The sequence below is a fragment of the Mus pahari genome, chromosome 3 (genome assembly GCF_900095145.1).
Source record: "Mus pahari chromosome 3, PAHARI_EIJ_v1.1, whole genome shotgun sequence".
NCBI lineage: Eukaryota > Metazoa > Chordata > Mammalia > Rodentia > Muridae > Mus > Mus pahari.
The window spans coordinates 103831557-103858806 of record NC_034592.1 but is presented as its reverse complement, the minus strand read 5'-3'; the positions used below and the strand labels follow the sequence as shown (position 1 = coordinate 103858806).

At 41.1% G+C, this 27250-nt stretch overlaps 1 protein-coding gene across 3 annotated transcripts in view; it reads right to left on the bottom strand.

The window, feature by feature from the left end:
- Positions 1-27250, bottom strand: part of Ganc (glucosidase alpha, neutral C) — a 63463-nt gene that overhangs the window by 21260 nt on the left and 14953 nt on the right. For 2 of the 3 annotated variants that reach the window (XM_021193211.1, XM_029536628.1), the window contains 12 exons: positions 25008-25135; positions 22149-22328; positions 20652-20697; positions 16441-16507; positions 15365-15461; positions 13619-13799; positions 13261-13414; positions 10282-10517; positions 8731-8857; positions 7095-7174; positions 4492-4635; positions 2340-2436 (listed from right to left, as the gene is read on the bottom strand). In XM_021193211.1, coding sequence (XP_021048870.1) covers positions 2340-2436; positions 4492-4635; positions 7095-7174; positions 8731-8857; positions 10282-10517; positions 13261-13414; positions 13619-13799; positions 15365-15461; positions 16441-16507; positions 20652-20697; positions 22149-22328; positions 25008-25135 — 1537 coding nt within the window. The remainder of the gene's footprint in view (positions 1-2339; positions 2437-4491; positions 4636-7094; positions 7175-8730; positions 8858-10281; positions 10518-13260; positions 13415-13618; positions 13800-15364; positions 15462-16440; positions 16508-20651; positions 20698-22148; positions 22329-25007; positions 25136-27250) is intronic. The other variant, XM_021193212.2, reaches the window with a different exon arrangement.

Here is a 27250-nt window from a genome sequence, read left to right as displayed (position 1 = left end):
CCTTCCTTCCTTCCTTCCTTCCTTCCTTCCTTTCTTTCTTTCTTTCTTTCTTTCTTTCTTTCTTTCTTTCTTTCTTTCTTTCTTTCTTTTTAGACAGAAACAGCCTGGGTTGTGGAAGTTGGTTCTCTCCTTCCACCATGTGGGCCCCTACAATTTAACTCAGGCCATTAGGCTTGGTGACAAGTGCCTTAACCCAGTGAACCTTCTTGCTGGTCTGTCTTTCTTCCTTTCCTCATTTCCTCCTTTCTTCCATCTGTCAGGTTGGTTTCACATCTTCTATCTAGCTCATGATGACCTTGCTGACCTTTATTTATTTATTTATTTAACTGTGTCTCAGGTTGGTTTTACATCGAAGTATGTAGCTTATGATGACCTTGAACTCCTGATCCTTCTGCTTCTACTCCCAAGAGCTGAGATTATAGGCTGAAATTTTCCTGTATTTTACTGAAATCTACTTTTAAAAAAAAGATTTATTTATTATTATGTCTAAGTACACTGTAGCTGTCTTCAGACACACCAGAAGAGGGCATCAGATCTCATTACAGATGGTTGTGAGCCACCATGTGGTTGCTGGGAATTGAACTCAAGACCTTTGGAAGAGCAGTCAGTGCTCTTAACCGCTGAGCCATCTCTCCAGCCCCCTGAAATCTACTTATAGATTCCAAATTTTTTTTTTTGTTTTGGTTTTTTTTGAGACAGGGTTTCTCTGTGTAGTCCTGGCTGTCCTGGAACTCACTCTGTACACCAGGCTGGACTTGAACTCAGAAATCCACCTGTCTCTGCCTCCCAAGTGCTAGGATTAAAGGCATGCGCCACCACTGCCCGGCTTACATCCACATTTTTAACAATTGGGATAATGAATATCACTTAGGCATACTTTCTTTTTTTAACTTATATATATTGTTACAAACATATTCTCATGCATTAAAACTAGCACTTTAAGGAAGGAGAGAACTAACTGCCACAGGTTGTCCTCTGCTCTACATACGTGGCATGTGTCACTCCTTCCTAAAATAAAACCATTTAAACTACAATTTTAAACTGTCTCATCACAACTAGTCTCATGGATAACCCACCCCACATTTTTGTAACCCTTCTTTTACTGTTGTATGTGTAGCCTTTCCTTTCAGCCTCAAGGTCTAATGCTATGATGAACAACTCCATTGTAACTATTCTGTTCTTTGGCTGAGGAACATGGGCTGGTTTAGGAAGGTTGAGTGTGAGACCTGAAAATGTCTACCATACAGCAAAACTAATTCTTTACATCAGCACCTAAGCTCTTAAAATAGCTTTTATTTTAAGACCCAGGGCCTTAAAATAGCCTTCCTGCTACAGAGTGATTAAATTGAACCAGATCTGTAAACCAGATCCAGTCACAAATGACCCTGGCAACAAACAACAGCCAGACCTATTTTAAGCTATACTGCTAAGTGGAACAGGTGGCTGAAGCAGTTAGAGGTGTATTTCCCTGGTTTTTACATCAGAGATAGGACCAGAGATGACCATGCCAGAAAAATGAATGCTCTCAAGTCACTTTTCTAAAAAGTAAGGGCCATTTCTTTAGTATGAACAAAAGAACTAAACTTGATTATGGTGGTTTGGATAAAATGGCCCCATAGGCCCATGGGGAGTGACACTATTAGGAGGTGGGCCTTGTTGGAGTAGGTGTGGCTTTGTTGTAGGAAGTTGGACTATTAGGAGGTGTGGCTTTGTTGTGCCACTAGGGGTAGGCTTTGAGGTCTCAGACATTCAAGCCTGGTGTAGTGTGACTCTCAGCCCCTTCTCTAGCACTACGTCTGCCTTCATGTCACTGTATTTTTCACCATGATGATAGTGGACTAAACCTCTGAAACTGTATACCAGCCCCAATTAAATTTTTTCTTTATAAGCATTGCTGTGGTCATTGTGTCTCTTTACAGCAATAGAAATCCTAACTAAGACATTGATGAGATTTTTTTTTTTACTGTTTTTTTTTTTTGGGATGTGGGAGGGAGACAGGGTCTCATGAAACCCAAGATAGCCTTGGAGGATGACCATGAAGTTCTGTTTTTCCTGCCTCCATCTCTGGAGTTCTAGGATTACAAACATGCACCACCTTGGTTGGGTTCATATGATGCTGAGCCTTAAACTCAGGGCTTCTTGCCTACTAGGTAGTCATTTTATCAATTCTAAGTCTTTTTATTCACAGTTAAAATATACATGTCAGAACATATCATTTTCTATACTGTAAGTTATAGGACTATTGAAGAGGAAGATAGTGTCAGCATATATCATAAATGGTATACAAAGGAAAAGGATGCGTAGCTACATTGTATTTTATGATGTGAGACATTTCTTACCATACTTTTGTGATCCTGCAAAGAAGGAACGTGAAAGAACAAAGGGTCTCTCCTTCCCCTTAGATCTTTGTATCAATCCTTCTGCAGTAGCCATTTGCTGTAAGTCAGTCAATGGAGAAAGAATGGAAAGAGGAGACAGGATGAGGTATCATACCAACATGCTCAATAGACTACTAACATGAGAAAGGTAAACAGTCGGAGGGACTATGAAATGGGAAATAATAAACCCATCAAGTCTTTTTGATGATACAATGAATGACATTAATTTACCTGGTAAAGATGGAAACATTCATTAGATTAGGGATATCAATGAAGTAATAGTAAACAGAAACAGGGATGCAGATGAGAAGAGTGGCTACCCAGCATGCCTGAGGCCCAGCATGGCAGAAAATAAACAAACATCACACAACAAAACAAAGCACCAACCTACCATTTATTTAGTGGTACAATTGGTAGGCATCTTACAATATATTTCCGTATGATCTGCACAATAATCTGTGAGTCAGATAGTTTTCATTGATAAAAAATAAATTCAGAGATGCTAAGTGTCTGCTTTAGCCTACCTAAGAAATTCCTCAAGTAACTGACAATTAAAGCAAAAAGCTTTTAGAAAAATAAGCATATAGTATCTGGAAAAGGTTATATCTAGCCAGCAGCTCCCATTAGGAAATAGTGACTGTGGGAGACCTATAGCCATGCAACCACATTCCAAAAATAACAAAGACTCATAAGTATAAAATAGAGTGATTCTCAATCTCTGGATATGATTAACAAATAGACGACAACTCTACCATCTTTTCTGAGAAGGCTGAGCAAACTAGGAGAGCTTACACATTTAAAAAGTAGAGCAATGGTCTGAATGAGAACAGCCCTCATAGGCTCATATAGTTAAATACTCGATCCTCAGCTGGTGGAACTGTTTGGTAAGGATTAGGAGTGTGACCTTGTTAGAGGTGGTGTGTCACCAGGGGTAGGCGTTGAGGTTTCAGAAGATTTATGCCATTCCCAATGTGCCTCTCTCTTATGGCTGTGGATCAGGATATGAGCTTACACTGTTCCTTAACTGTGCCATCATGGTCTCTAATCTTCTGAACACATAATGTAAATTAAATGTTTTATAAGTTCTTTTGGAGCCTTGGCTGCAAAGTGAGTTCCAGGACAGCTAGGGATACAATGAAAAGCCCTGTCTTAAAACAAACAAACAAACAAACAAACAAGTTACCTTGGCCATTGTGTCTTTTCACTGTAATAGAACCTAAGCTATATATTTATTAAAACACACACACACACACACACACATTTGTTCACTTTTTTAGAAGATTTTTTCCTTTTATGTGTGAGTGTTTTGCTTTTATGTATAGCTGTGCATTATGCGCATGCCCTGCCCATGGATACTATAAGAAGGTTTTGGATCCCCTGGAACTGGAATTACAGATGGTTGTTAGCCACCAAGTAGGTGCTGGGAATTGAACCGCTGAACCATTTCTCTAGCACTTTAAAAAATATTTAAAAATTTATGTATAAGTGAGTGTATACAACCTGTGTGGGTGCTTCAGAAGAAAGTGTTAGATGCCCTGTAGCTGGGGTCACAGGCTTTGTGAGCTGCCTGACTTAGGTGCTGGGAACAAACTCAGGCTCTCTGGAAGAGCAGGAAGCCCTCCTAAGCATTGATCTTAACCATCACTCTAGCCACTGTCTGCTTTTTACTTTTGTGATGGGGTCTTGCTGAATAGTCTAGGCAGGCCTGGAACTCATTATGTAGGCCAGGTAGGCCTTGAATTCACAGTCCCTCCATACTATATGTAGATACTAGGATTGCACATGTATGCCACCAAACTCAGCTAAGCTAGCAACAGATGGATACTTATGAAATTTTAAAACCTTGCTTTAATTACATTTATTAACGTATTTGTACATTGCCTGTGTCAATAAACATCTTTTAGTAGTTCACAATATTTAAAATTTTATCAGGTTTATTGTGGAAGGAAAAGGAATCACAGAGAGGAAAACTAAATTGGCTGTAACCTAAGACTCTCTGCAGTTTATAACAAAGACACACAAGAAACATGCATAGCACACTCACTTACACAACTGACTCCCTGTTTAAAAGCAGGCCACATGAATCAATCTGACTTCTACTTAGACGTCTTACCTGATAAAACCCGTAGATGTTGTGAAGTTCTCTGTGTTCCCAGTTGCCATAATGAACAGCACTCTTGTGCATGGTTAGCTCAGGCCCTCTGAAGACTGAGGGCTCATTCATGTCATTCCATAGGAAAAGGATGTCTGTAGATCCCTAGGAAGTGAACTCCAGTCATGAGATTCCTCCCCCAGGGATGATGTTAATAGGATAGTATCCCTGATTTTCTTTCCTTTCCTTCTTATTTATTTTTTATGCTGGTTAGACTGTGAATTTTTTCTGTTTTGTTCAATAAAAAATCCCATGAACAGTATCTGACACAAAGAAAGCTATCAATAAATATTTGTTGATAGAATGTTGCACTTTATTGTCTGCAAAATACACACTGCCCTGCAAGTTCTTTCCAAGACATCTTTAGAGAATACGTGCCAGAGAAAGTGTGAACATTCACCATTAGGCGCTACATCGTCCACTGTCTACTGTAAGTCTTCACTTGACCTTATCCAAAGAGCTGAGAAGACATCCCTGCTACAACTCTTAACTGAAAGCAGTTATCACTATACATGAATTGTTTTCTCTCTCTAATACTCTGAGTTATCTGTTAACACCTTACATAGTTTGTGTTCTAGTGAACATGGTACTGAAATTCTTTTTATAAAATTCCCAGCCTCAGCATTTGCCTTCCATTACAGGGAGCATCAGGCAGCTCATCCCATTGTTTCCAAATGCCCTGTCTTTCACACCATGACCTACTAAGTCCCAGCTTCCTCCCAGGACACCACAGAGACCTTACCCACATGGTAGATGATTCTTCCAATGCTTGGGAGTGGCCTATATCTTTCTTTATGATTCTTTACCTTCAACTATTTCTAAGCATATGCACTGTGTGTGTGTGTGTGTGTGTGTGTGTGTGTGTGTGTGTGTGTGTGTGTGTAAGAGAGAGGGGGAGAGGGAGAGGGAGAGAGAGGGAAGAGAGAGAATATAGAGTCTCTCTATTATGTAGTTCTGGCTGTCCTGGAACTCACTATGTACACCAGGTCGGCCTTGAATTTACAGAGATCCACCTACCTCTGCCTCCGGAGTGCTAGGATTAAAGATGTGCACCACCATGCTTGGCTTCTAAGTAAAGGCACTTCTAAGAGTAAAGCTGTCTAGTTTTCCAACATTTGCCTGCAGTTTTCTTTAGTACTTCTAAGGCAAATATCAGCAAGCTCTCCTCTTCTCCTTCTCATTGTCTTTCTTATTCTTCTTTTTCTTGTTGCTGTTCTTCTCTTCTTCTTGTCCTCCTCCTCCTCCTCCCTTTTCTTCTTCATGTAAAGATCTAGATAATGTCCATGTCTATCTTTGTGTATTATAAAAGCTCATTAATTACTCTACTCTGGCACAGTATTGTGAAAGCAGCCACGAACAATGAAGTAAATGACTATGGCCATATTTAGCTAAGGACTGTTTGTTGTCTATACTGCTCTGTTTTCTAATCTCCTAATCAATGATGCACAAAAGCAAATGTCTTGTGCTTAAGAGCTGAGCTTGGGAGACAAATAGACTTGAATCAAACCTTGGGCCCATCCTTTAGTAAGTGGGTGACATTTATGGGATTTTAAAACTCTTCACACCTCAATTTTATTATGTGTGATGTTAAGATTTAATTCAGAGTGTATTTATAAAGAGGAAATGGGGTAATGCACAACAAATGCTTAAAACAGCAGTTGGTCTGGGATTAGGTATTACCATGACTGTTGACATCACCATAATGGCGGAACACGAGTCTCTAATGTGACTTCTCCAGTTCTTTTGTGGTTCTTTTAAGATTTTAATTATTATATTTTGCTTGAACAATTTATTATGGCTTATAACAGTTCTTTTCAACGTTCCTAATGCTGTGACCTTTTAGTAAAGTTCCTCGTGTTGTGGTGATCCTCAAACATAAGATTATTTCTTGTTGCTAGGCTTTAACTGCAATTTTGCTATTATTTTTGAATTATAATGTAAATATCTGATATGCAGGATATCCGGTATGTAAACTCTGTGAAAGGGCTGTTCAATAACCCCAAAGGGGGTTGTCACCCATAGGTTGAGAACAACTGGTAATACCCACTTAATGCTGTGTCAATATATATAAAAGCTACGTGATACCCAACTAAGCAGCTTCCTCTCCCTTTCATTATTTCAGGCTGTACTGGCTGGTTTTGTGTCAACTTGATACAAGCTGGAGTTATCACAGCGAAAGGAGCCTCCCTTGAGGAAATGCCTCCATGAGATCTAGCTGTAAGGCATTTTTTTCAATTAGTGATCCAAGGGGGAGGGCCCATTGTGGGTGGTGACATCCCTAGGCTGGCAGTCCTGGGTTCTGTAAGAAAACAAGCTGAGCAAGCTGGCCAGGGGAAGCAGGCCAGTAAGTAACATCCCTCCATGGCCTCTGCATCAGCTCCTGCTTCCTGACCTGCTTGAGTTCCAGTCCTGACTTCCTTTGGTGATGAACAGCAGTGTGGAAATGTAAGCTGAATAAACCCTTTCCTCTCCAACTTGCTTCTTGGTCATAATGTTTGTACGGGAATAGAAACCCTGACTAAGACACAGGTTAATTAGGACACAGTAAAAGAATAAAAACCAACCTGATAAACAGGAAAAGCAAAAAGGCTGGAATACCACTCTCTGACCTTGGGGTTGGTGAAATCCAGGTAAGACGAGAGACCTGCAGAAGCACAACAGTGGGCAGTCTGTCAAGAACAGTAGTGTTGACAGTAAGATGTGTGGTAAGGAAGATATGCAATGTGAGAGTCAGGTCATCACTGGACACCTTATGTCAAATACAAAGGACAACTGAGAGAGGCATGGTCTACAACGGAGTGAAGGTAATCTTTAAAGTGACAAAATTTAAAACTTTTAACACAGAGGCTCAGGGTGTAAAATGTGTGTGTTGTTTTTATGTTTTTTTTTTTTTAATGTTTCTTTAACATTTCCCTTTTTTACAAGCAGTAACCAGTTTCCAGCCTCCAGTTTCCAGCCCAGGCCCTTTCAAAGGTTTCTCCCAGCCATTCCTCGCAGCCCTTTCAAACATGTCTCCCAATTGTTCTAGCCTATCTGCTCAGCCGGGCTTCTCCTGCTTCAACTCTGTCTTCTCTTCTCTCTCTGCTAACCCAATTCACTTTAAACAATATCTTCTCTGGCTTCTGCTGGATCAATGGTCTCTGATTTTCACTCTACTTAATCTCTTTTCTGCACCAACTGTCTTCTTTAGCCTACTCAATCTTCTCTCTTCCTGTACTAGCCGTCTTCTCTAACTCTACTCTTTGACTCTACCCTTCTGCAACTGACCCTATTTCTCTCAGCCTCTGTTGGCTTTTTATATCCTCTCCTGTTCCAAGAAATCCAAGAGACAACTGACACTGAAAGTCATAGGGTCAATAGTTCTATTAAAGTGAGTGACCTTCATGGGATCTTCCCTCTGAGCATCATTGATTAAAAGATTAGAAAACAGAGCAGTATAGACAACGATCCTTAGCTAAATATGGCTATAGTCATTCACTTCATCACTAGCAGCTGGGGATCCTTTGAAGAGTCAGACACACAAAATAAATCACACTACACATGGGCATGGCAAGGAACATGTATGGGGATGGAGCCTGTCCTTCACTAATGGCCCGAGAAAGGCCAAGCAAGGATGTCAAATCCTTGCAGTGACTCCTGTTTTTAAAGAAAACAGAAACTTCTTCAAATGGTTCAAGGTAGAAAGGGAAGGCACAGGCTTCTCCACAGCACTTGGACTTATGACACAGTGGTGAATTCTTTTGGTCTTTGGAGAATTTCTAATGAGGCTTTAAACTAGCAGCTTTTGCATCTAGAGTTCTACAGACATGGAGGCCACTCATGAAAGTCTGAAAGTCAAAACTATGGGCTAAAAGGACAAAGAACAATCGAAGGGGAGAGCCTGCCAGACACTGCCCCCCTCCTTGCCTTCCTCATTCCTTGCTTCCAATCTCAGAGAAACAATCTGCCACAGAGATGAGCTTGTTTGCTTATTTTTCATTCTCTCATCTATCTGATCACTGACGGATAAGCACTGACTGAGCACTCAGAGCTCATTGCATGAGGTGTTAGGAAAGATATCAAAGGAGGCAATGGTGTGGCTCCCTTGAAGGTGCTACAGATGTAGCTGGAAGAGAAAGAGATGCCCGTGAAGAATGAGAATGTCGGCCATAGATGTTTCATTAGTTGAGAATGAAGAAGTGGAAATAAATGATACCATACCAGGCCAACATACTCCTTCGAAGTCGCCACCCTCTGGATTCTTCACAAAGAAGCCCTGTTCTTTGGCTTGAGCATAGACTGTGTAGTCAGGATCCACCTTGACGTGGGGGTCACTGATAACCACAAGCTGTCAGGACGGAGTTTAAGACCATGTCAGTTTTATGAGACTTATGTTCATTTAGGTGTTTTATCCATAGTTTGGGAGAGTTGAGTTTTATTCAGAAACTACCACTCATTGAAAATTTTGGACATTGTAAATCCCTGTAACAATTCATTCAAAAAATTGTTATTAAATTTGGGTGAATCCTGTTATAATTACCATAATTTATCATTTTATTATTATTTTACATTTTATTTATTTATTTATTTATTTATTTATTTTGTCCGTGTGTGGATATGTCTGAAGTTGGTTCTCTCCTGCCACCAGGTATGTTCTGGGGCTTGAACTCAGGTCCTCAAACTTGGTGGCAAAGTGCCTTTACCCACTGAGCCATTTCAGCAGCCATGCATGTCTTTAAGAGGATATTTGCTAAGCTTTCATCTGTTTGTGGTGCCAGGTGCCATCTGAAAGGATTAACTGGGCCAGGTTCTAACTCCCTAAGTATTCAGGGCAAAGAGGGCACTGATGAAAAGAAGTCAAGAAGAGGCCACAGAGGTAACTTAGTCAAGTCAGGTCCTTGCAAGCATGAGGATCTAAGTTTGAGCCCAGATCCCATGTAAAGAAGTCAGGCTTGGTGGCATGTGTTTGTAATCCCAGCACTGGGTAGATGGAGGTAGGTATATGGTCTTTTGGGTTCTGTGGCCAGTTATGTCAGTGAGAGACCATGTCTCACAAGAAAGAAAAAGGAAAGGTAGGTAGCATCTAGGAAATGACACAAGGGTGTCCTCTGGCTTCTATGGCCATTCGTGTGTACCCATCCCCCACCTCAACTCCTTCCAAACTACAGAAACCAAGGAAACGATATGGCAAAACCAAGCCAAAACATCAAAACAATAACACAATCTAAACAAGGCTGATGGGTGGCTCAGGAGCTAAAGGTGATTGCTGCCAACCAAGGAGATCTGAGTTTGATCCCTGGAATCCAAGTTTCAATAGGTAGAAAGAGAGCATCTTTTCATGTGCTTCTTGGCTATCTTTACTTGAATATCTTCTTTGGTGGACTATTTATCTGCTCAAATCCTGTGTTAGTTCTTTAAGTGTTGGGAATTTTGTAGTTGCTGAGTTACAGAGCTTGTTAGTACTCTGCTCTCCACTTCTGTTTATGTCTCTGTTTTGTATTACAGTTGCATATGCTTGCCTTTCCCCCCACTCAAAGACCTCTTCACCACTAGCACAGCATCTTGAACATGGAAAGGTCTCAGGAAATGGGAGATGGAGAGCAGCTTTGCTGTTAATGTCACTGGCTGCTCTTATAGAAACCTGGGTTCAATCCTCAGCACCCACATGGTGGCCCATAACAATCTGTAGCTCCAGTCCCCGGGGATCAGATATCTTTTTTCCCTTCTTTAAGTTTTGGGATTAAAAAGCTCTAGACATCGGGGTAATGTCACCTTGCGTTTTTTGCTCCTGAGCAGTTCTTGCATCCTTTCGGGGTTTGCGAATCTCTTTTTGTCCCAGGTGAAGTACTTCTTGTCCTCCGTGTGCTCTATGTCCAGCCACATGACATCATATGGAATGTCATGCTCATCAAACCCTGCATCTACTGCCTTCACATCCTGTTCATCTTCATAGTTCCAGCGACACTGGTGGTACCCCAATGAAAAAAGAGGGGGCATGGCTTGTGTGCCTAAAAAAGATGACAATGGAGACCACTAATGTTACTCAATCAGAGGCTATCTGCCCAATCTCTACAGGCTATAGGCACTGAGCTTGATACTACTATATAGAATATTAATAGAAGAATGTGGCAATTAGGGTGACAGGGCAAGTATATAAATAAATGCCAACCTGATATATCTGTTATGATAAAGGTATCAGTCTAGTGCTTCCAGAGTAATGTGACATCTTTAGATGTTTCCCAAGGCAGGTGAGGAGAGTAGAGACCTTGAATAAGAGGTAGGAGGATGCCAGGCAGGGAAGCAAGGTAGAACTTAGAGAACAGAGATAAGCAAAGAAGTACATGTAGTCTTAGAGAAAATAAATAGTGTAGGCATGACAGTGTGAGAGGCCAAGAGAAGCTGAAACTGGAAAGGCTCAGTTTATAAAGAGCCCTGTACGCCAAGCTCAGAATTCTTCCCATATTTTTCATATAAGAAAACATCAAATACAGAAGATGTATTTTATACAAGAAAACATCAAATGGCAAATCAGGCTGTGGATGCAGCTCAGATGGTAGAGCACTTGCCTAGTATGCACAAAACTCTGGGTTCAAAATTCATAGCACCCTATAAAACTGGAAGTGATGCATGCCTGTAACCCCAACACTTGGGAGAGGTAGAGCAGAGGAATCAGAAGTTTAAAGCCATCCTTGTCTACATAGAAAGTTCAAGACCAGCCTGAGCTATATGAGAGCTTGTTTTTTTTAAAAAAAAAAAAAAAAAAAAAAAAAAAAGATGAGACCAGTGAGATGGCTCAGTGGGTAAAGGTGCTTGCCGCCAAGCTTATGACCCGAGTTCAGTTCCTGGGTCCCACCTGGTAGAAGGAGAGAACTAACTCATGGAAATTACTACAATAAAGCAGCTTCAAAACAAAGGAGCAAACCAACGGGAAGTGGGCTCCACAAAGATCTGGAGGGTGAGGCATAAGGGAGGGGTGGTGTCTGCTGACCTACAAAGGGTGTGAGAGGAGGGTACACAGGAGAGGAGCGCGTCACTGCTTTGGAAACCTCCAAGACAGGCACATGCTCTTCAGCTGCTAGGATACCAGTCTCATCCAGGCGCCAAGGGCTTCCATGAAGAGCCACGTGTCAGGTGACTTATAACCACTTGTAACTCTAGCTCCAGAGGCTCAGACACCTTCTTCTGGAGCCTGCTGGCACTTTATCTCATATATATATACATAATTTTAGAATTAAAAATAAACATTATCTTCAGTATCTCTAGAAGTACAAAAAGATAAAAGAATCACACAGTAGAGCAGGACAATATAAAACTAGACTAGGACTTCGAAGAGCAAAGAGTACACGGGAAAGTCAGATATAGGAACCTTTGCAACATTAGCAACATGTCAATAATGGAAGGCCTGGGAGATAAGAGGAAGAAAATTTCTCAGACACAAGTCAAAACGAAAAAAGGAAGAAAAACAAGTATGGGAAGTTACAAAAGTTACAGTAGAGACTGTTTGCCAGACTGAAGGACACTCAGACTGAATGTGTCCACCCTCAGGACAGGAATGCATCAAGCAAACTTGTTCGAAAATTTCAGAATATTAGTGATAAGGAGAATAGTTTAGTGGGAAAAGAGAAATCATGTGCAAAGGAACACAAGTGGTTTTAGAGCAAGACGACAGGGGACAAGAGAGAAACGCCTTTGAATTCTGAGGAAATGTAGCTGACCCAATTACCAGCCTAGGGTGAAGGTAGGAGAAAGATGGCTTATCTCTACAAGGAGTAAAGCATATGTGTTTGCATTTATTCAGCCTGTGCATGTATGTATGTATGTGTGTGTGTACATGTGTGTGTGCATATGTGTGTACATGTGTGTATGCGTGTGTATACATGCACATATGGAAACAAACGGTAGGACTTAGTTCTCTATTTCTACCATGTGGGTTCCTGTGACCAAACTCAGGACTTCAAGCTTGGTGGCAAGTGCCTTTACCTACTGAGCCATTTTACTGGCCTTTGGTCTTTCTTTTTTGTTTGTTTGTTTGTTGTTTTGTTTTGGTTTGGTTTGGTTTGGTTTTTTCGAGACAGGGTTTCTCTGTGTAGCCCTGGCTGTCCTGGAACTCACTCTGTAGACCAGGGTGGCCTCGAACTCAGAAATCCGCCTGCCTCTGCCTCCTGAGCGCTGGGATTAAAGGCGTGCACCACCACGCCCGGCTGGCCTTTGGTCTCTTAAAGAACAAATATTTTATTGTTAAAGCCAGTAGTATATTTTAACAGAGAAGAACCATTCAAAAGTTCAGGACAGAATACTCCTTAGCTACAGGGAATTATTCTTAGAGACTAAAGCTTCAAACAAGCCTATGACAAGGTCTAGGGATTAGAGAAGGGACAGTCTAGTGCAGTAGTTCTCAACCATCCCGACGCTACAACACTTTAATACAGTTCTCATGATGTGGCGACTCTTAATCATAAAATTATTTTGTTGCTACCTCATAACTGTAATTTTGCTGCTGTTATAAATCTTAATGTAAATATCTGATATGTAGAATATCTGACATGTGACTTCCCCCAAGGGGTTGAGACCCACAGGTTGAGAACTCCACTAGAGCCCTATTTACCTTGTCTGGATGTAATGAGGATGGAAAAAAATGGTTGCTACTTAAAATGCTTAGAGATATTGTTTGTGATTTCTACATAATATAAAACAGATATTAATTTCAGTGATGGTACATAGGACAGCTAACAGAATGAAGACTGCTTGTACCTGTGATATATGAGTACTGTTTGAAGACGTCAGCAGGTGTAGGTCCTGTCAGCAGGAAAACGTCAATGATCCCACTCTCTGACATCCAGTGCACATCAGTTCGGCACCTGACCTTTTGTTTGGCAGCTGCTGGGGCCATCTGAGTCAGTGTATACTGGAGAGGGTGTAATGAAAATCTGAGAAATATCACTGCGACCCATAGCACCCAGTTCTAAGTGAATCAGTCTACGTTTAGTAGCTCCTACTGACATTTGTTGCTTACATTGCAAAGCTCTTGGTACAGGAAAAGCTGCTGCAAAGGAAAGGGCTCAGACTACAATGTGGAAAGTCCTGCATGCAGCCACATTCCACAGCTCACCTCAACTGCCGGCTCTGTGTTGATCTCCACGAGTGTTTCTGAAGCATTCAGCCAGAAAATGCCTACAGTCCTGCCCTGTTTGTGGGCCAGGAGATAAGGCACTGAACCATATATGCCCATTTTGTCATGCACTTGGTATCCATAGACGTCCAGATTATAAAGACGGTATGCATCTCCATCTCTGAAACACAAAGGCTCATCACCAAATACAATTGGACCATTAATGAATAGAACAGCTTCATCCTCTCTGCTAACAACCTTTTACCTCTTGCTATGCATAAGGTCACATACTTACAATCCTCGAACTTGGAAGGTAGAGATAGGAGAACTGTTGAGTTAGAGGCCAGCCTAGGCTAACAGCAAGTTCTAGGCCAGCCTGGGCATGTAACAAGACCCCACGTAAAATGACTCCCCTGCAAAGATTCATCTCTTACCACTTGCCTGAAGGCTTCCTGGCCCAACCTGGTGCATGTGATCCTCTTCATTTGTCTACACTGGTTTCCTGGATATCTTAGGCTTAGATCCTGGTCTACATTTTCTAAATGTTCACTGTGAATAGCAGACACATTAAGCCTCCTCCACTGATGCACTGTGTGAAGACTTCTCTGCAACTAAGGCAAGAGAAGTGCATCCTAACACGCCTCCAGAGAGCTGTGCTGGGAAAGATCTGGAACAGGACAGGCTGGGGCAATGAGACTAGTCACTCTGCCTACCTATGAAATAAAGTCTCCAAACCTGACAGCTTTATCAGTCTCTGCTTCTCTTTGGTTTTGGCTCCTCTTTGGCAGATGCCTCTGGGATCCATTTGTCAGTAGTGTTAGTCTCATATGACTCTCCAAGGGAATCATAGGTAACTGGAGATGCCACATTCTCTGGCTCATTCTCCTCTTTAGAGTGAAAGTCTTTTTCTAGATCAATATATATATATTTAGTATTCTCCCAGGGTTGCCCTCAACGATTCTACATAGTAAACCAAACCTCCATTTTAATTCAGATTTTTCTTATTTTTATTTCTGTATTTTTTGGGGTTTAGTATCATGGTTTTTTAATTAATGTGAATGTGTGTGCATGCATGTGAAAGTCGGAAACAGCTTTGTGGAGCTGGTTCTTTCTTTCCACCTTTATGTCTTGTCCTAGTTTCATTTCCGTTGCTGTGACAGATACTCTCACAAAAGCAACCTAGGGGAAAGGGCTGATTTGTACTTACAGGGTACAGTCCATTACTGCAGACACTCAGTTAAGAGCCGAGACAGAATAAATATACAGAACCTTTCTTGCTTGCTCTTACTAAGCTTTCAATTCTCTTATACTGTTCAGGACTCTGAAGAATACTAGGAAGGTTTCTCAAACTCTGTAAGTAATATTAAGCCACAGACAAGTTAATAATTGTGGCAGCTTGAATATGCTTGGTCCATGGGAAGTGGCACTATTATGCAGTGTGGTCCTGTTGGAAGAAGTGTGTCACTGTGTAGATGGGCTTTGAGGGCTCCTAGTGCTCAAGCTCTGCTCAGTGTGTAAGAGAGTCTCCTTCTGGCTGCCTTTGGATCAAGATGTAGTCTTAGCTTCTCCAGCACCAAGTCTGCCTGTATAATGCCATGCTTCTCACCATGGTGATAATGGACTGAACCTCTAAAACTATAAGCCAGCTCCAATTAAATGTTGTCCTGTATAGGAATTACCTTGGTCATGGTGTCTCTTCACAGCAATAAAACCCAAACTATGACAAGAATTCTTACTGTCACTTACCTGGTATTTTTAAGTTGATGTGACTCTGCATGTTGAGGAATACCATAGAGATATTCAAATCCATGAAGGGAGAAATCCAAACCAACAGAGGAAGGGCCTGCCGAGACCAGGACCACAGCTAAGTTTTGCTTCTAGGAGATCAATCTAAAAGATTCAGTTCATTCAACTAACAAAACGACTACCTGGGAATAGAGAGATCTTAACTTGCCCCAACAAAACAAAGCTATATACTGATTTTGATAGTAAGACACTGCGATGTTTGGGGACTGGTGAGCATACATGTATGTGTATGTAAAAGTACACGGTCACTTGTTATGCAGCCTGGGCTGTGTGCTGAAGCTCCCTTTGCCCTTGATACTGAGCACTTTTATCTTGGCTGGATGAGTTCATGATTATCCTCTGCTCGATAACTTTCCTTGTCTGTGGCTTTCTACAAGTGCCACCATGTTGAGAGCAGTGTGAAGGACTTATATCCTTACATCCTTTTTGTATGACTTCACATGGCTGTGATACGTGATGTGTGAGCCCATCCCCTCACATACTGCTAAGCCTGTGAGAAATGTCATAGGTGGGCATGCAGTGCCTGTGACAATGATGAGGAGACATAAAAATTTTAGAGTGGATGAGCTGTATGATGTGGGTCTCATGAAAACAGAGTGTGGAATTATAGTTGTCTGATTGACTCAACACCAAGCAGTGTGCTGGCCCAGGTCCTGTCCTAAGTTCATAAGCTGCACATGGCCCATGTATCTCTTTCATTCCTCCATAAGATATATATAATTACTTCTCTGTTATAGTGCATTACTGAAGTATAGGGAACCCAACTAGGAATCTCTGTTCACCTTACAGAAGTTACTTGTTTTAGGTGCCAAAGCTCAAGGAATCTATCTGTCTGTCTGTCTGTCTGTCTGTCTGTCTAACTATGCCACTGGGGGTTGAACATGAGGCACCCCAACATTAGCCAAGCTCTCCATCACAGGTCCATATCCCCAGACCTCAAATGATCCTTAGATATACATGTTTAGCTGTTTTGGAATGATCTATTTTAATATTATACATTAATTTTGTCAATTTACCATTAGCTTTGACATCCACAAATTTTCCAAATTTCTCTTCCCACAGGCCCAGGTCCTCTTGATTTTCCTATTCATATAAAAAGGAGATCAAAACGAGTTTATAATCAGCAACAAATGTGGTTACCATAACAGAATATCTTATTTGGATTATTAAGAAGACTGAGGCACTGGCAAGATGGCCTATCAGGTAAAGGCCTTGCCTCCTAATAATGCAAGCTTGACAACTCAAGTTTAATCCCTGGAAGTCACATAAAAAATGGAAGGTGAGAAATACCCCCACAACGTTGTCCCCTGGCCTCCATATGCATGCCAGGCCCTGCACACATACATGCTTCATACACACTCATTCTGTTAACTACTAACAGAAGAAATTTAAAAACTGAGGAAGTGCAGGATGTGTTAGCACATGCCTTTAATCCAGTACTTGTGAGGTGGGGGCAGGTAGAGCTCTATAAATTAGAAGCTAGCCTAATGTATATAGTAAGTCAGTCTTGGTCTATATACCGAGACTCTGCCCCACCTCCAAAAAGAAAAAGAAATAAAAAGACAGAATATGAGTTCATATTTTTGAAGATTGGCTTATGATGTATATTTAATAAATCAAATAAATGTTTTCTATAAAAAGTCAATACTCTTGAACCTTTTTTACTGTGTTAAAATCCATAACACTGTATCTCTTAACATTTCCAAGTACACAGTCCAGTGTCACCAAGTCCATTTGCTCGGTGGCATGGTGTTGCCTGTCATCGACCACCCAGCTCCACAGTTTTCATCTGCCCAAATTGGACCTCCGTACTAAATATCAGCTCTCCATTTCTCCCTCTCAGCACCCCTGCCAAACCATCCTATTCTCCACTTTATGAGTGTGACTTTAGTCATGGCATAAAGTGGACTCTTAGGGTATTTGCTTACTTCACAGGCTGTCTCAGGTCTTACTCACTTCAGAGCACACATTAGACCACATACTATTCAACTGCATGTACAGACCACAGTTTGGTTGGGTTATGTGTGTTTTTTCCTGCTTCTGTTACTGTGGGCAATGCTGCAATGGACTCACTTTTGGGAACATATAGGAGCAGGACTATTGGGTTCTACTGCAATTCCAAGTTTAAGTTTTTGAGGAACTGGTATATCATTTGACATGAGTGTTTTTATATGGACTAAAATAAGCAGTGTTGGGGGGGGGAATGCAGCCTTTGCATGTAGAACTAAAGAGAATTAAAAGGAAATTTTTTCTTTTTTCTTTTCCCTTTGTTTCTCTTTCTTTCTTCCTTCCTTCCCTCATTCCTTCCCTTCCTTTCCTCCCTCTTTCTTTCTTTCTTTTTCTTTCTTTCTTTCTTTCTTTCTTTCTTTCTTTCTTTCTTTCTTTCTTTCTTTCTTTCTTTCTTTTTCTTCTTCTTCTTCTTCTTCTTCTTCTTCTTCTTCTTCTTCTTCTTCTTCTTCTTCTTCTTCTTCTTCTTCTTTTCTCTCTCTCTCTCTCTCTCTNCTTCTTCTTCTTCTTCTTCTTCTTTTCTCTCTCTCTCTCTCTCTCTCTCTCTCTCTCTCTCTCTCTCTCTCTCTCTTTTTCTTCAAGACAGGATTTCTCTATGTGGCCTTGGCTATCCTGGAACTCACTCTGTAGACCTGACTGTCCTCAAACTCATAGAGATCCACTTGCCTCTGTCTCCTGAGTGCTGGGATTAAAGTCATGTGTTATGGGCTGGTGAAATGGATCAGCAGGTAAGAGCACTGACTGCTCTTCTGAAGGTTGTGAGTTCAAATCCCAGCAATCATGTGGTGGCTCACAACCACCCATAATGAGATCTGACACCCTCTTCTGGTGCATCTGAAATCAGCCACAATGTACTTAAGTATAATAATAAATCAATCTTTAGACCGGAAGCTGACCGGAGTGAGCAGAGGTCCTAAAAATTCAATCCCAACAACCACGTGAAGGCTCATAACCATCTGTACAGCAATAGTGTACTCACATACATAAAATAAATAAATCTTTTTTTTTAAAGTCATGTGCTACTACCACCACCCAGTAAAAGGGAAAACTTTCATGTAAACATATGAAATAAAACACTGAGAATCTAGTAATTTAGGTCAGTTTTAGTTTTTTGCATTTATTTATTTATTTACTTATTTATTTGGAGGGTGACATATGTACACATGCCACAGTTCACATGTAGAGGCCAAAGGACACCCCACAGGAATTAGCTCTCTCCTACTACCATGAGGGTTCTGAGGGTTGAACCTAAGCCCTGATGTCAGCAACAGCCCAAGCCACCTGCCTTCCCAGCTCAGGTGAGTTTACACGCAGAGCCTGGCTTTGCTGCACATCCCCTCTTCAGTGAGATGTCTGTCTGTGCTGGTTTGAGATGTTAGATGAAATGGATGACAGTGATTTCTCAGGTCTTGCTTCTCTCTATTGCTACAACTTTCTCAATTTTATCTAAGAAGTAGAACAAATAAATAAACTATGTGTGAAAGAAATTTTGCTTGAAAATGAGTTATTTGTCCACTTTTAGATTCTATAAAGCAACCCTGTGCTTCTTTGAAGTCACATCTGAATGACCCAGGTAGAGACTATGCTAACCTGGGGCCAGGCATGTGCTTTAGAGGCTGTGGAATCTCTCAAATAGTTGAAAAATTTCCAATAGATATGGTTTGTAACATTAATAAGCTTTTTGTGACAAGATCTGTGTCTCAAAACTGCTACTCAAGCAATCTAATGAGCTATCTCCCCAAAGTGAACTTGACGTGTCATCACAATCCTGAATATAATCATGCGGTTATCTTCTACATCCATCCATTTAGATGAGTCTTAAGAAAAAGAAGACTTAGTCCACGGGGCACCAGAAATACTTTCATTGGGCTAGTGAGATGGCTCAGCGGGTAAGAGCACCCGACTGCTTTTCTGAAGGTCTGGAGTTCAAATCCCAGCAACCACATGGTGGCTCACAACCATCCGTAACGAGATCTGACTCCCTCTTCTGGAGTATCTGAAGACAGGTACAATGTACTTACATATAATAAATAAATAAATAAATCTTAAAAAAAAAAAAGAAAAGAAATACTTTCATCATTGCAAAAGGCTACAGCTACTGTCAAGACTCTGTGAGGAGTTATGTGGCTGTGAATGAAGAAAGATTTCTAGTCAGGTGTGGTGGTGTATACACATAACCTCAGCACTCAGGAGGCTGGGGCAGGAAGACTGCTGTAAGTTAGAGGCTAGCCTGGGCTACATAATGGGCTTCAGATCAGCCTGTGCTACAGAGTCCTGGGGAGACAGTTCAGTGGTAGAGTGCTTGCTACTCAAGTGTGAGGACAGGTGTTCAATCCTTGGTGTCCACGTAAATGTCAGGTAGACATAGTGGGCTACACATTGGGGCAGACCAGCTGGATCAGTGACATCAGGCAAGAGACTGCCTCAAAACATGAGGTGGAGAGTGACTGAAAACATCACCTGGTGTCAACTTCTGGCCTGCACATACACATGAATGTAGACCAAATCACACATGTGCACAGACATGTGCATGCCATACCCACATACAGAACACACAAAAGATTTATAAATTATCTAATTTTTATAACTCAGACAAAATAATCCTTCAAAAGCAAAAGTGAGGCCATGTATCTCTGTGTTTAAAGCCTTCTTTGTTCTTAGGGTTAACTCAAAGATGTAAACATATCTTAAAAGAAGGTACACTCTGTGATGGATAGGGAGCTTAGATCTGTTTAATGATGAGCTACCAATTCCTTCAGTGATGTCTGCCTGCCAGGAGATGGTCTTCATCAGACTTGGTTAAGTAAAAGAACATTGCTAGTCTTTCCAAGGAACAGCCTGCCTAGTTCTTTAGCATTTTACCCAACTCCTTTCGCTTTGAGTCCCTTCCTCCTCATAAAAGAAACATATGGATACAATACACACACACACACACACACACACACACACACACATACACACACACACATGTGAACGAAATGTAATAAAATCAAAGTTAGAGAATAACTGGGGAAGACACCTGATACTTCTGACATCTGACATGCACACACACTTACAAGGACTAAGATGCTAAGATAAGTGAAAGACAAGGACATGTGACCCCTTTATATATAGCACATTTGCCAAGCACCCTTCTGCAGAAGAGGTGAGTAGAAGCCACTGCTTGCTTACAGACGGGAGTGTTAAAGAAGATCAAAAGGAAATGGCTAGATCTCATTACCTGAGAGGTGGCAGCTGGTGTATTTTGCCCATTTCCTTTGGTAGCTCTGTTTTAAACACAAATAACATTGTTTCACTCAACGGGAAGACTGGCAGTATTTAATGCAATGAGAAAGATATTTCATTTCCAAATCTTTATAAATCCTATCCTTTAATTTATTAAATACGACATCATTATAGACCAGGCATGGTGACACATGACTGTAATCTAAGGATTTAGAGGGCTAAGGCAGGACATCAGAAATTCAAGGTCAGGCTAGAGAGATGGCTCAATGGTTAAGAGCACTGACTGGTCTTCCAGAGGTCCTGAATTCAATTCCCAGCAACCACATGTACAACCATCTGTAAAGGGATCTGGTGCTCTCTGAGGATAGCTACAGTGTACTCACAGAAATAAAATAAATAAATATCAAAAAGAAAGAAAGAAAGAAAGAAAGAAAGAAAGAAAGAAAGAAAGAAAGAAAGAAAGAAAGAAAGAAAAAACTCAAGGTCACCGCTGCCTGCTTCAAGGCTTCTTCAAGGCTTCTGTCTCAATAAAAAAAAGAAAGAAAGGCAAGTAGTGGCAGTGAGCTGGCTCAGTGGGTAAAGAGGCTTGCTGCTAAGACTGCGGCAGTCTGAAGAGATGCTTCTTCCATTCTCACCAAGGGTTGTTTGAAAACCTCGCAGCCTGTACTTGCTATTTCTATCATCAGAATAAGGGAAAATAAATTCGCAATATTTATTTCCACACGATGATTTTTTTTAAGTTGCAACTTATTTTTATTTTTGAAATGTTAGCACTGGGAAATCTTACTAATTATCATAAAAGTAATATATACTCACTGTGAGAAAATTAAAAAGCAATAAAAAGAAGGAAAATTTAAATACCAAAAATTCCAATCTACTCTGTCTTTATCTTATTAATATTCTTCCTATCTGTTACTTTCCTGTTGCTGTGACAAAACACGATGACCAAGGCAACTCACAGCAGGGAAAGTTTGTTTGGGTTTAGGATTCCTGAGGGCTAAGAGTCCATGATGATGAAGTGGTGGAGGCAGGTGGCAGAGATGGTGGCTAGAGCAGAAGCTGAGGGCTACGTCTGGAACCACAAGCAGGAAGCAGAAGGAAAACTGGGGAAAAGTGTCTGTCTCTCAAAGCCTGGTTCTAGAGATATACTTTTTCCAGCAAGGCCACACCTCCTAAGTCTCTCCAAACAGCAGCACCCACTGGGGACCAAGCATCCAAATGCCTGGACCATGGGGACCTCTTAGTTCAACCATCACATTCTTCAGCTGTTTTTTTTCTTTTTAATGGAGAAACAGTGAAAATAGCACAACAAATATGTTAGTGCATAAGTTCTTCAGCCACCCTTAAAGTCTTGTTGGGGGGAGGGAAGGGAGAAAGCTCAGGCAGTAAGGCATCTGCTGTGCAAGCGTGAAGACCTGGGTCCAAGGCAGCTGGTATTCCAGACAGGCTCTGTTAAGGCAGCTCTTAAGGGCCAAGTAATGTATACAAATACCTCTGCTTGTGCGGGGCCTGTAGGTGCTCAAAGTATAACTGGCCCAGGGAGTTGATGCTGATCACAGCCTCGTTCTTGCACATCAAATCAATCTTGAATGGGTTCGCTGAGATATGACATTTCAGATCTCCTTTTCTATCTGTCAGTATTAGGCTTCCTGTGTCCCCTGAGCAGATCAGCCTGCAAAATAAAACAGGAAGAGAAAGAGCATGATTCTATGTGATTTAGAGTGTTGATCAGCAAACACTCTTCCTATGACAAAGAACTGGTTAGGCCTACAGTAAGGAGCCGTCATGGACAGTGAAGACAGAGCTTACACAGAACTTTATACTATATACTATATACTTCACAATGACAGGTAACAAAGTTATTCAACCCTTCTAGGTCAAATTTTTAGCTATAAAATTCAAATAATAAAATTAAAAGCTAACAGAGTTTTAGGGGAAAATTAAGTGAAATCATGCATGCGAAGCAACTGGTACAGGTTACACACACAAATAAATGGTCATCATCATCATCATCAATTCTGTCTATGTCTAGTAACACTTGAGCACACAGAATCTGAACATTCTTATTTATTTTTAATTTTAAAATTGCATCTTAAAATTTTTATTTTATGTATCATATGTGTGTATGTGGAGGGATCTGTATGTGGCACAGACTTAGAGGCAGCAATTTTTCTGATGAGCCATCTCACTGACACTATGAAAATCCTATACTTATTTAGGCAGGCAAGTCTTCTCATGAGCTTGTCTGTAAAAGGCTTTTGGATTAGTTAGGGTATGACAAAAGGTTTGGAGGCAGTGAAGGCTGTTATGTAAAGACATAAGGAACACGGAAATCCTTTTGCAAAGCCTATTTCAGCGGAGGTCTATTCGGTGTGCTCAGGCAAGGCAGAGCCAACTCTATCAGGAGTAGGAAGGTGACAGAGAAGTGGCTCAGTGGTTAAGAGTGAGTGCTGCTACTGCAAAGGACTCACATCTGCCTGTAACTCCAGCTCCAGGGGATCTGATGGCATTTTCTGTCCTCTTCAGGCAACCACAAAGTGTAGTGCGAGTGCACACACGGAAAACCACTCACAGAAGGAGCAGGGAGAGGAAGGCTGGGGTGCATTGGAGTTTGGAGATTTGGGGATTTAGAATTATCCAAACCTCACATGCAGGCATCTATAACTTTTTTCAGTGAATGCCCCAGATCACAGATCTTAGGGGACTATGAACTCAGCTTATGATCTAATTTCAGCAACCTGCAGTATCAAACTCTGCATCTGTATTTGTAGCTGCAGGACTCTGTAGCAATAGAAGATATGAAACAGTAAGAGACTAATTAGTTTTCTAACAATGTTGTGAGTTCAGAATTTCAAACCCTGAGACTTGCTTTATGTCATTAAAGGCTTCAGAGAGGGGCTGGTGAAATGGCTCAGTGGGTAAGAGCACCCAACTGCTCTTCCAAAGGTTCAGAGTTCAAATCCCAGCAACCACATGGTGGCTCACAACCATCCGTAACGAGATCTGATGCCCTCTTCTGGAGTGTCTGAAGACAGCTACAGTGTACTTACATATAATAAATAAATAAATCTTTAAAAAAAAAAAAAAAGGCTTCAGAGAGGCTGCTGGCAGCCAGACCACTTCTGAGTTTTGAATTCTGCGTGACAGTCGCACTGTGTTATATCTCCACCACTTGGCTTGCTTGGTAAGCCTCTTATTTCAGTTGATTAACAAGAGTAACTTAACCAGGAGCACAGAATGCTGTGGTTCATTCCTAGTTGTACCCATTTGCTGAGTTATCATAACAAATGACCACGGAAACTGAAATAGCAGTTTATTTTCTCACAGTTCTGGAAATCTGAGGTATTAGCTGATTGGCTTATTGTAAGATCTGCAGGTGATTGCTTGTCATTGTACGTGTCCCTGTGGATGTGTTGTCACCATTTCCTCATAGGGATAGCAGTCATGGTTTATTAGGGCAACTAGCATGTACTCACTTTCATTTAATTATCACTTTGATACATCTCCATTAGTGTATCAGAACTCTGGCTACAAACGAGTCTGGGAAAGGGCAGAAGGCTGCTTTTGGCAAATCAGTTATTTACGTAGCTGAAGGTCCTCTAGAAAGTAGACTGAAGCAGAACTAAGAGCAGTATTTACCACATAATGTTTATATGATCTTTACTATCTATTGACCATATGATTTCATGATCAATAACATCATGGTAGGGATATGGAGAAAATTAAAGCATCTGTCTTAACCTTATATTCTTTCAGGGACAAACCAACAGAATTCACCAGGCAATGCAGCTGGTGTTTTACCTGAATGCCTGGGGAAAATGGATGCAAATCTTACAAGTACTTGAAAATGCTTTAGTCCTGAGAGATTTCTCTTTTTTTAACCTAAACATTGATAATTAATTAATCTCTGGCTCTAAATAAAATTCCGTGTTAGGCTTCTGAGACTATCCTTAATTAAAAGTGAGTCTGTCTGGCTGTGTAAATTACTCTGAGAGCTAGGGTATTAGGTCTCTTGAGTCACGGTACTAATTCAAGGGGGGAAATTAAACAGCATTTCTTCTACTTATCTCTAAACTCTGCAGCATAAACTACGGTTGTCGTGAGAATCAGAGCAAGCCCAAAGTTCTGTCTCTTCTTGCTTGGAGGTACAAAACAGTGTTGGAATGGGAGTTAAAGAAAGCAGAATTGATAATATAGAAAATTTATAAACTTATCCACAAATTATTGGCTACACCCAGTAACTGATTACAACTTTGAACAGACAAAAGAGGGATGCATAAGGAATCCATCCAAAGTAGGATGAAAAGAACATGCCAAGGCTGTGCATAATAGACCCTGCACGGAGGCTCACCTGACAGTTCCTAGCTTGCTGTTGATGACGTCAGGAACTTCATACCTTGGTTTCAGTGGAGTCTCTTCATTGATTTTAAGTCTGAAAATATCTTTCTCTATACCATAAACTTCAGCCACAAGAGGAATCTGGGAATAGAGATGCGAGATCAGCTTCAACAGGTTACCTCAATGATAACCTATTCTAACAATCAAATGACAACAACTAGAAAGCATTTGTTTAAATTGTTAGAGGCCAAGCAAATTGGTGAATGTGGACAATAAAATGAACATGTCCTGAATATATGCCTGTTCTTGCTTGGTTATAGCTGTAGAACAAGAAATCTCTTCTGTGTGTCTGTGGCTAGGTAAATATATGGTTGTCCAAACCAGGATCTTTAGAGTAAATGGGGCCTTTACTAATAATCAAACTGAATAATTGCATATACTGCAACGACTTGAAAAGATTGAGACATATAACCAGGTACAGATGTGCTAAGAATTTGAGTGTTAAATTCAGTGAATGAATTTAGGCTCCAGCTGAATGAAAGATGAAAAAAAAAAAAAAAGAAAAAGAAAAAGGTCCAAGAAATGAACTGAGATTAATGATCTTTGCCGTTTTTTAAAAAAACATTTATTTATTTTATGAATATCAGTACACTGTAGCTGTACAGATGGTTGTGAGCCTTCATGTGGTTGTTGGGAATTGAATTTAGGACCTCTGCTCTCTCCAGTCAACCCTGGTCGCTCTGTCCCTACACTGTTGCTATCTTCAGACATACCAGAATAGGGTGTCAGATCTCATTACAGGTAGTTGTGAGTTGCCATGTGGTTGCTGGGATTTGAACTTAGGACTTTCAGAGGAGCAGTCAGTGCTCTTGCCTGCTGAGCCATCTTGCCAGCCCATCTTTGCTGTTCTTAAGATGAAATGAATCTTATTGAACTATCAACAGGCTTTTGATACAGCCAGGAATAACAATAGGCTTCTAGGGAACTTTCTCAAGGGGCTGGGAAATTTAGGTAAAAATGTCCTACAGGAGGGATGGAAACAGTGTAGAAGTATGAAGAGAGTAAACCTGAAAACCAAAACTTGAACCCCACGAGACCAGAAATGGCTGGGTTTGAGTCACCAAATGAAGCACCCAGATCAGAGGATAACTTTAAGATGGGTTTCTAGCCAGTGTACCATGCTACACTGCTCTACTGCCAGGTTACTGTGAAGCACACTGCTGAGCACTGGTTATGCGTGGGCACCTACATGGTTGTTACATCTACGATGGCATAGGCTCAAGGGGAAATGCCGTGTGATGTAGTGTAAATGGCAGGGTGTGGGGGAAGCAGAAGACAGGAACCTTGCATCTAGAACTACAGACAGCAATCAGGGCACAGTTTCAGGTCCACTGTGAAGAGCAAGCACTAGTGCTGTGACTGCAGGTGCAGTCGTAGCCGCTCTCAGGCAGGCTGTTAGAGAACTGACTATAAGCACTGCACGTGTGCTTACTTTTTCACAGATTGGAGTTGTCTTGACTATGCCATCAGAATCCCATCATTTGAAAATGCCCAGATAAAAACAGAGCTGAAACTCAGATTACCTATTCTCTCCCAAGCTAGACATATATTTTCATGGTTCTTTTAAATTCAACTAACATTTACTTTACATTTAATATTCTGATTGCTGAAGATAAAATCAACACACAATTTACATAAAGCTGAGATTAAAAGTACAAATACAGGGGCTGGAGAGATGGCTCAGCGGTTAAGAGCATTGACTGCTCTTTCAGAGGTCCTGAGTTCAATTCCCAGCAACCACATGGTGGCTCACAACCATCCGTAATGGGATCTGATGCCTTCTTCTGGTGTGTCTGAAGTCAGCTACAGTGTACTCATCATATATATAAAATCTTTTTTTTTTTTTAAAGGTACAAATACAGAGTTGGTGGCAAAATAGGAAGGGGAGTACCAATGTGTGCCAGGGGAAGGCTCTGGGAAGTCTCTCACCGGAGTGGGGGGGTGGGGGAGGTGGAGGACCTAAGCAGGGCCTCAAGGAATTGGTGGGAGAATAAGATTTTATTGCTGTAGATTCTGCTGAAAGGACCCTGATATAGTGGCCTCTTGTGAGGCTATGCCAGTGCCTGGCAAACACCGAAGTGGATGCTCACAGTCAGCTATTGGATGGAACACAGGGCCCTCAGTGGAGGAGCTAGAGAAAGTACCCAAGGAGCTGAAGGGGGCTGCAACCCTGTAGGTGGAACAACAATACGAACT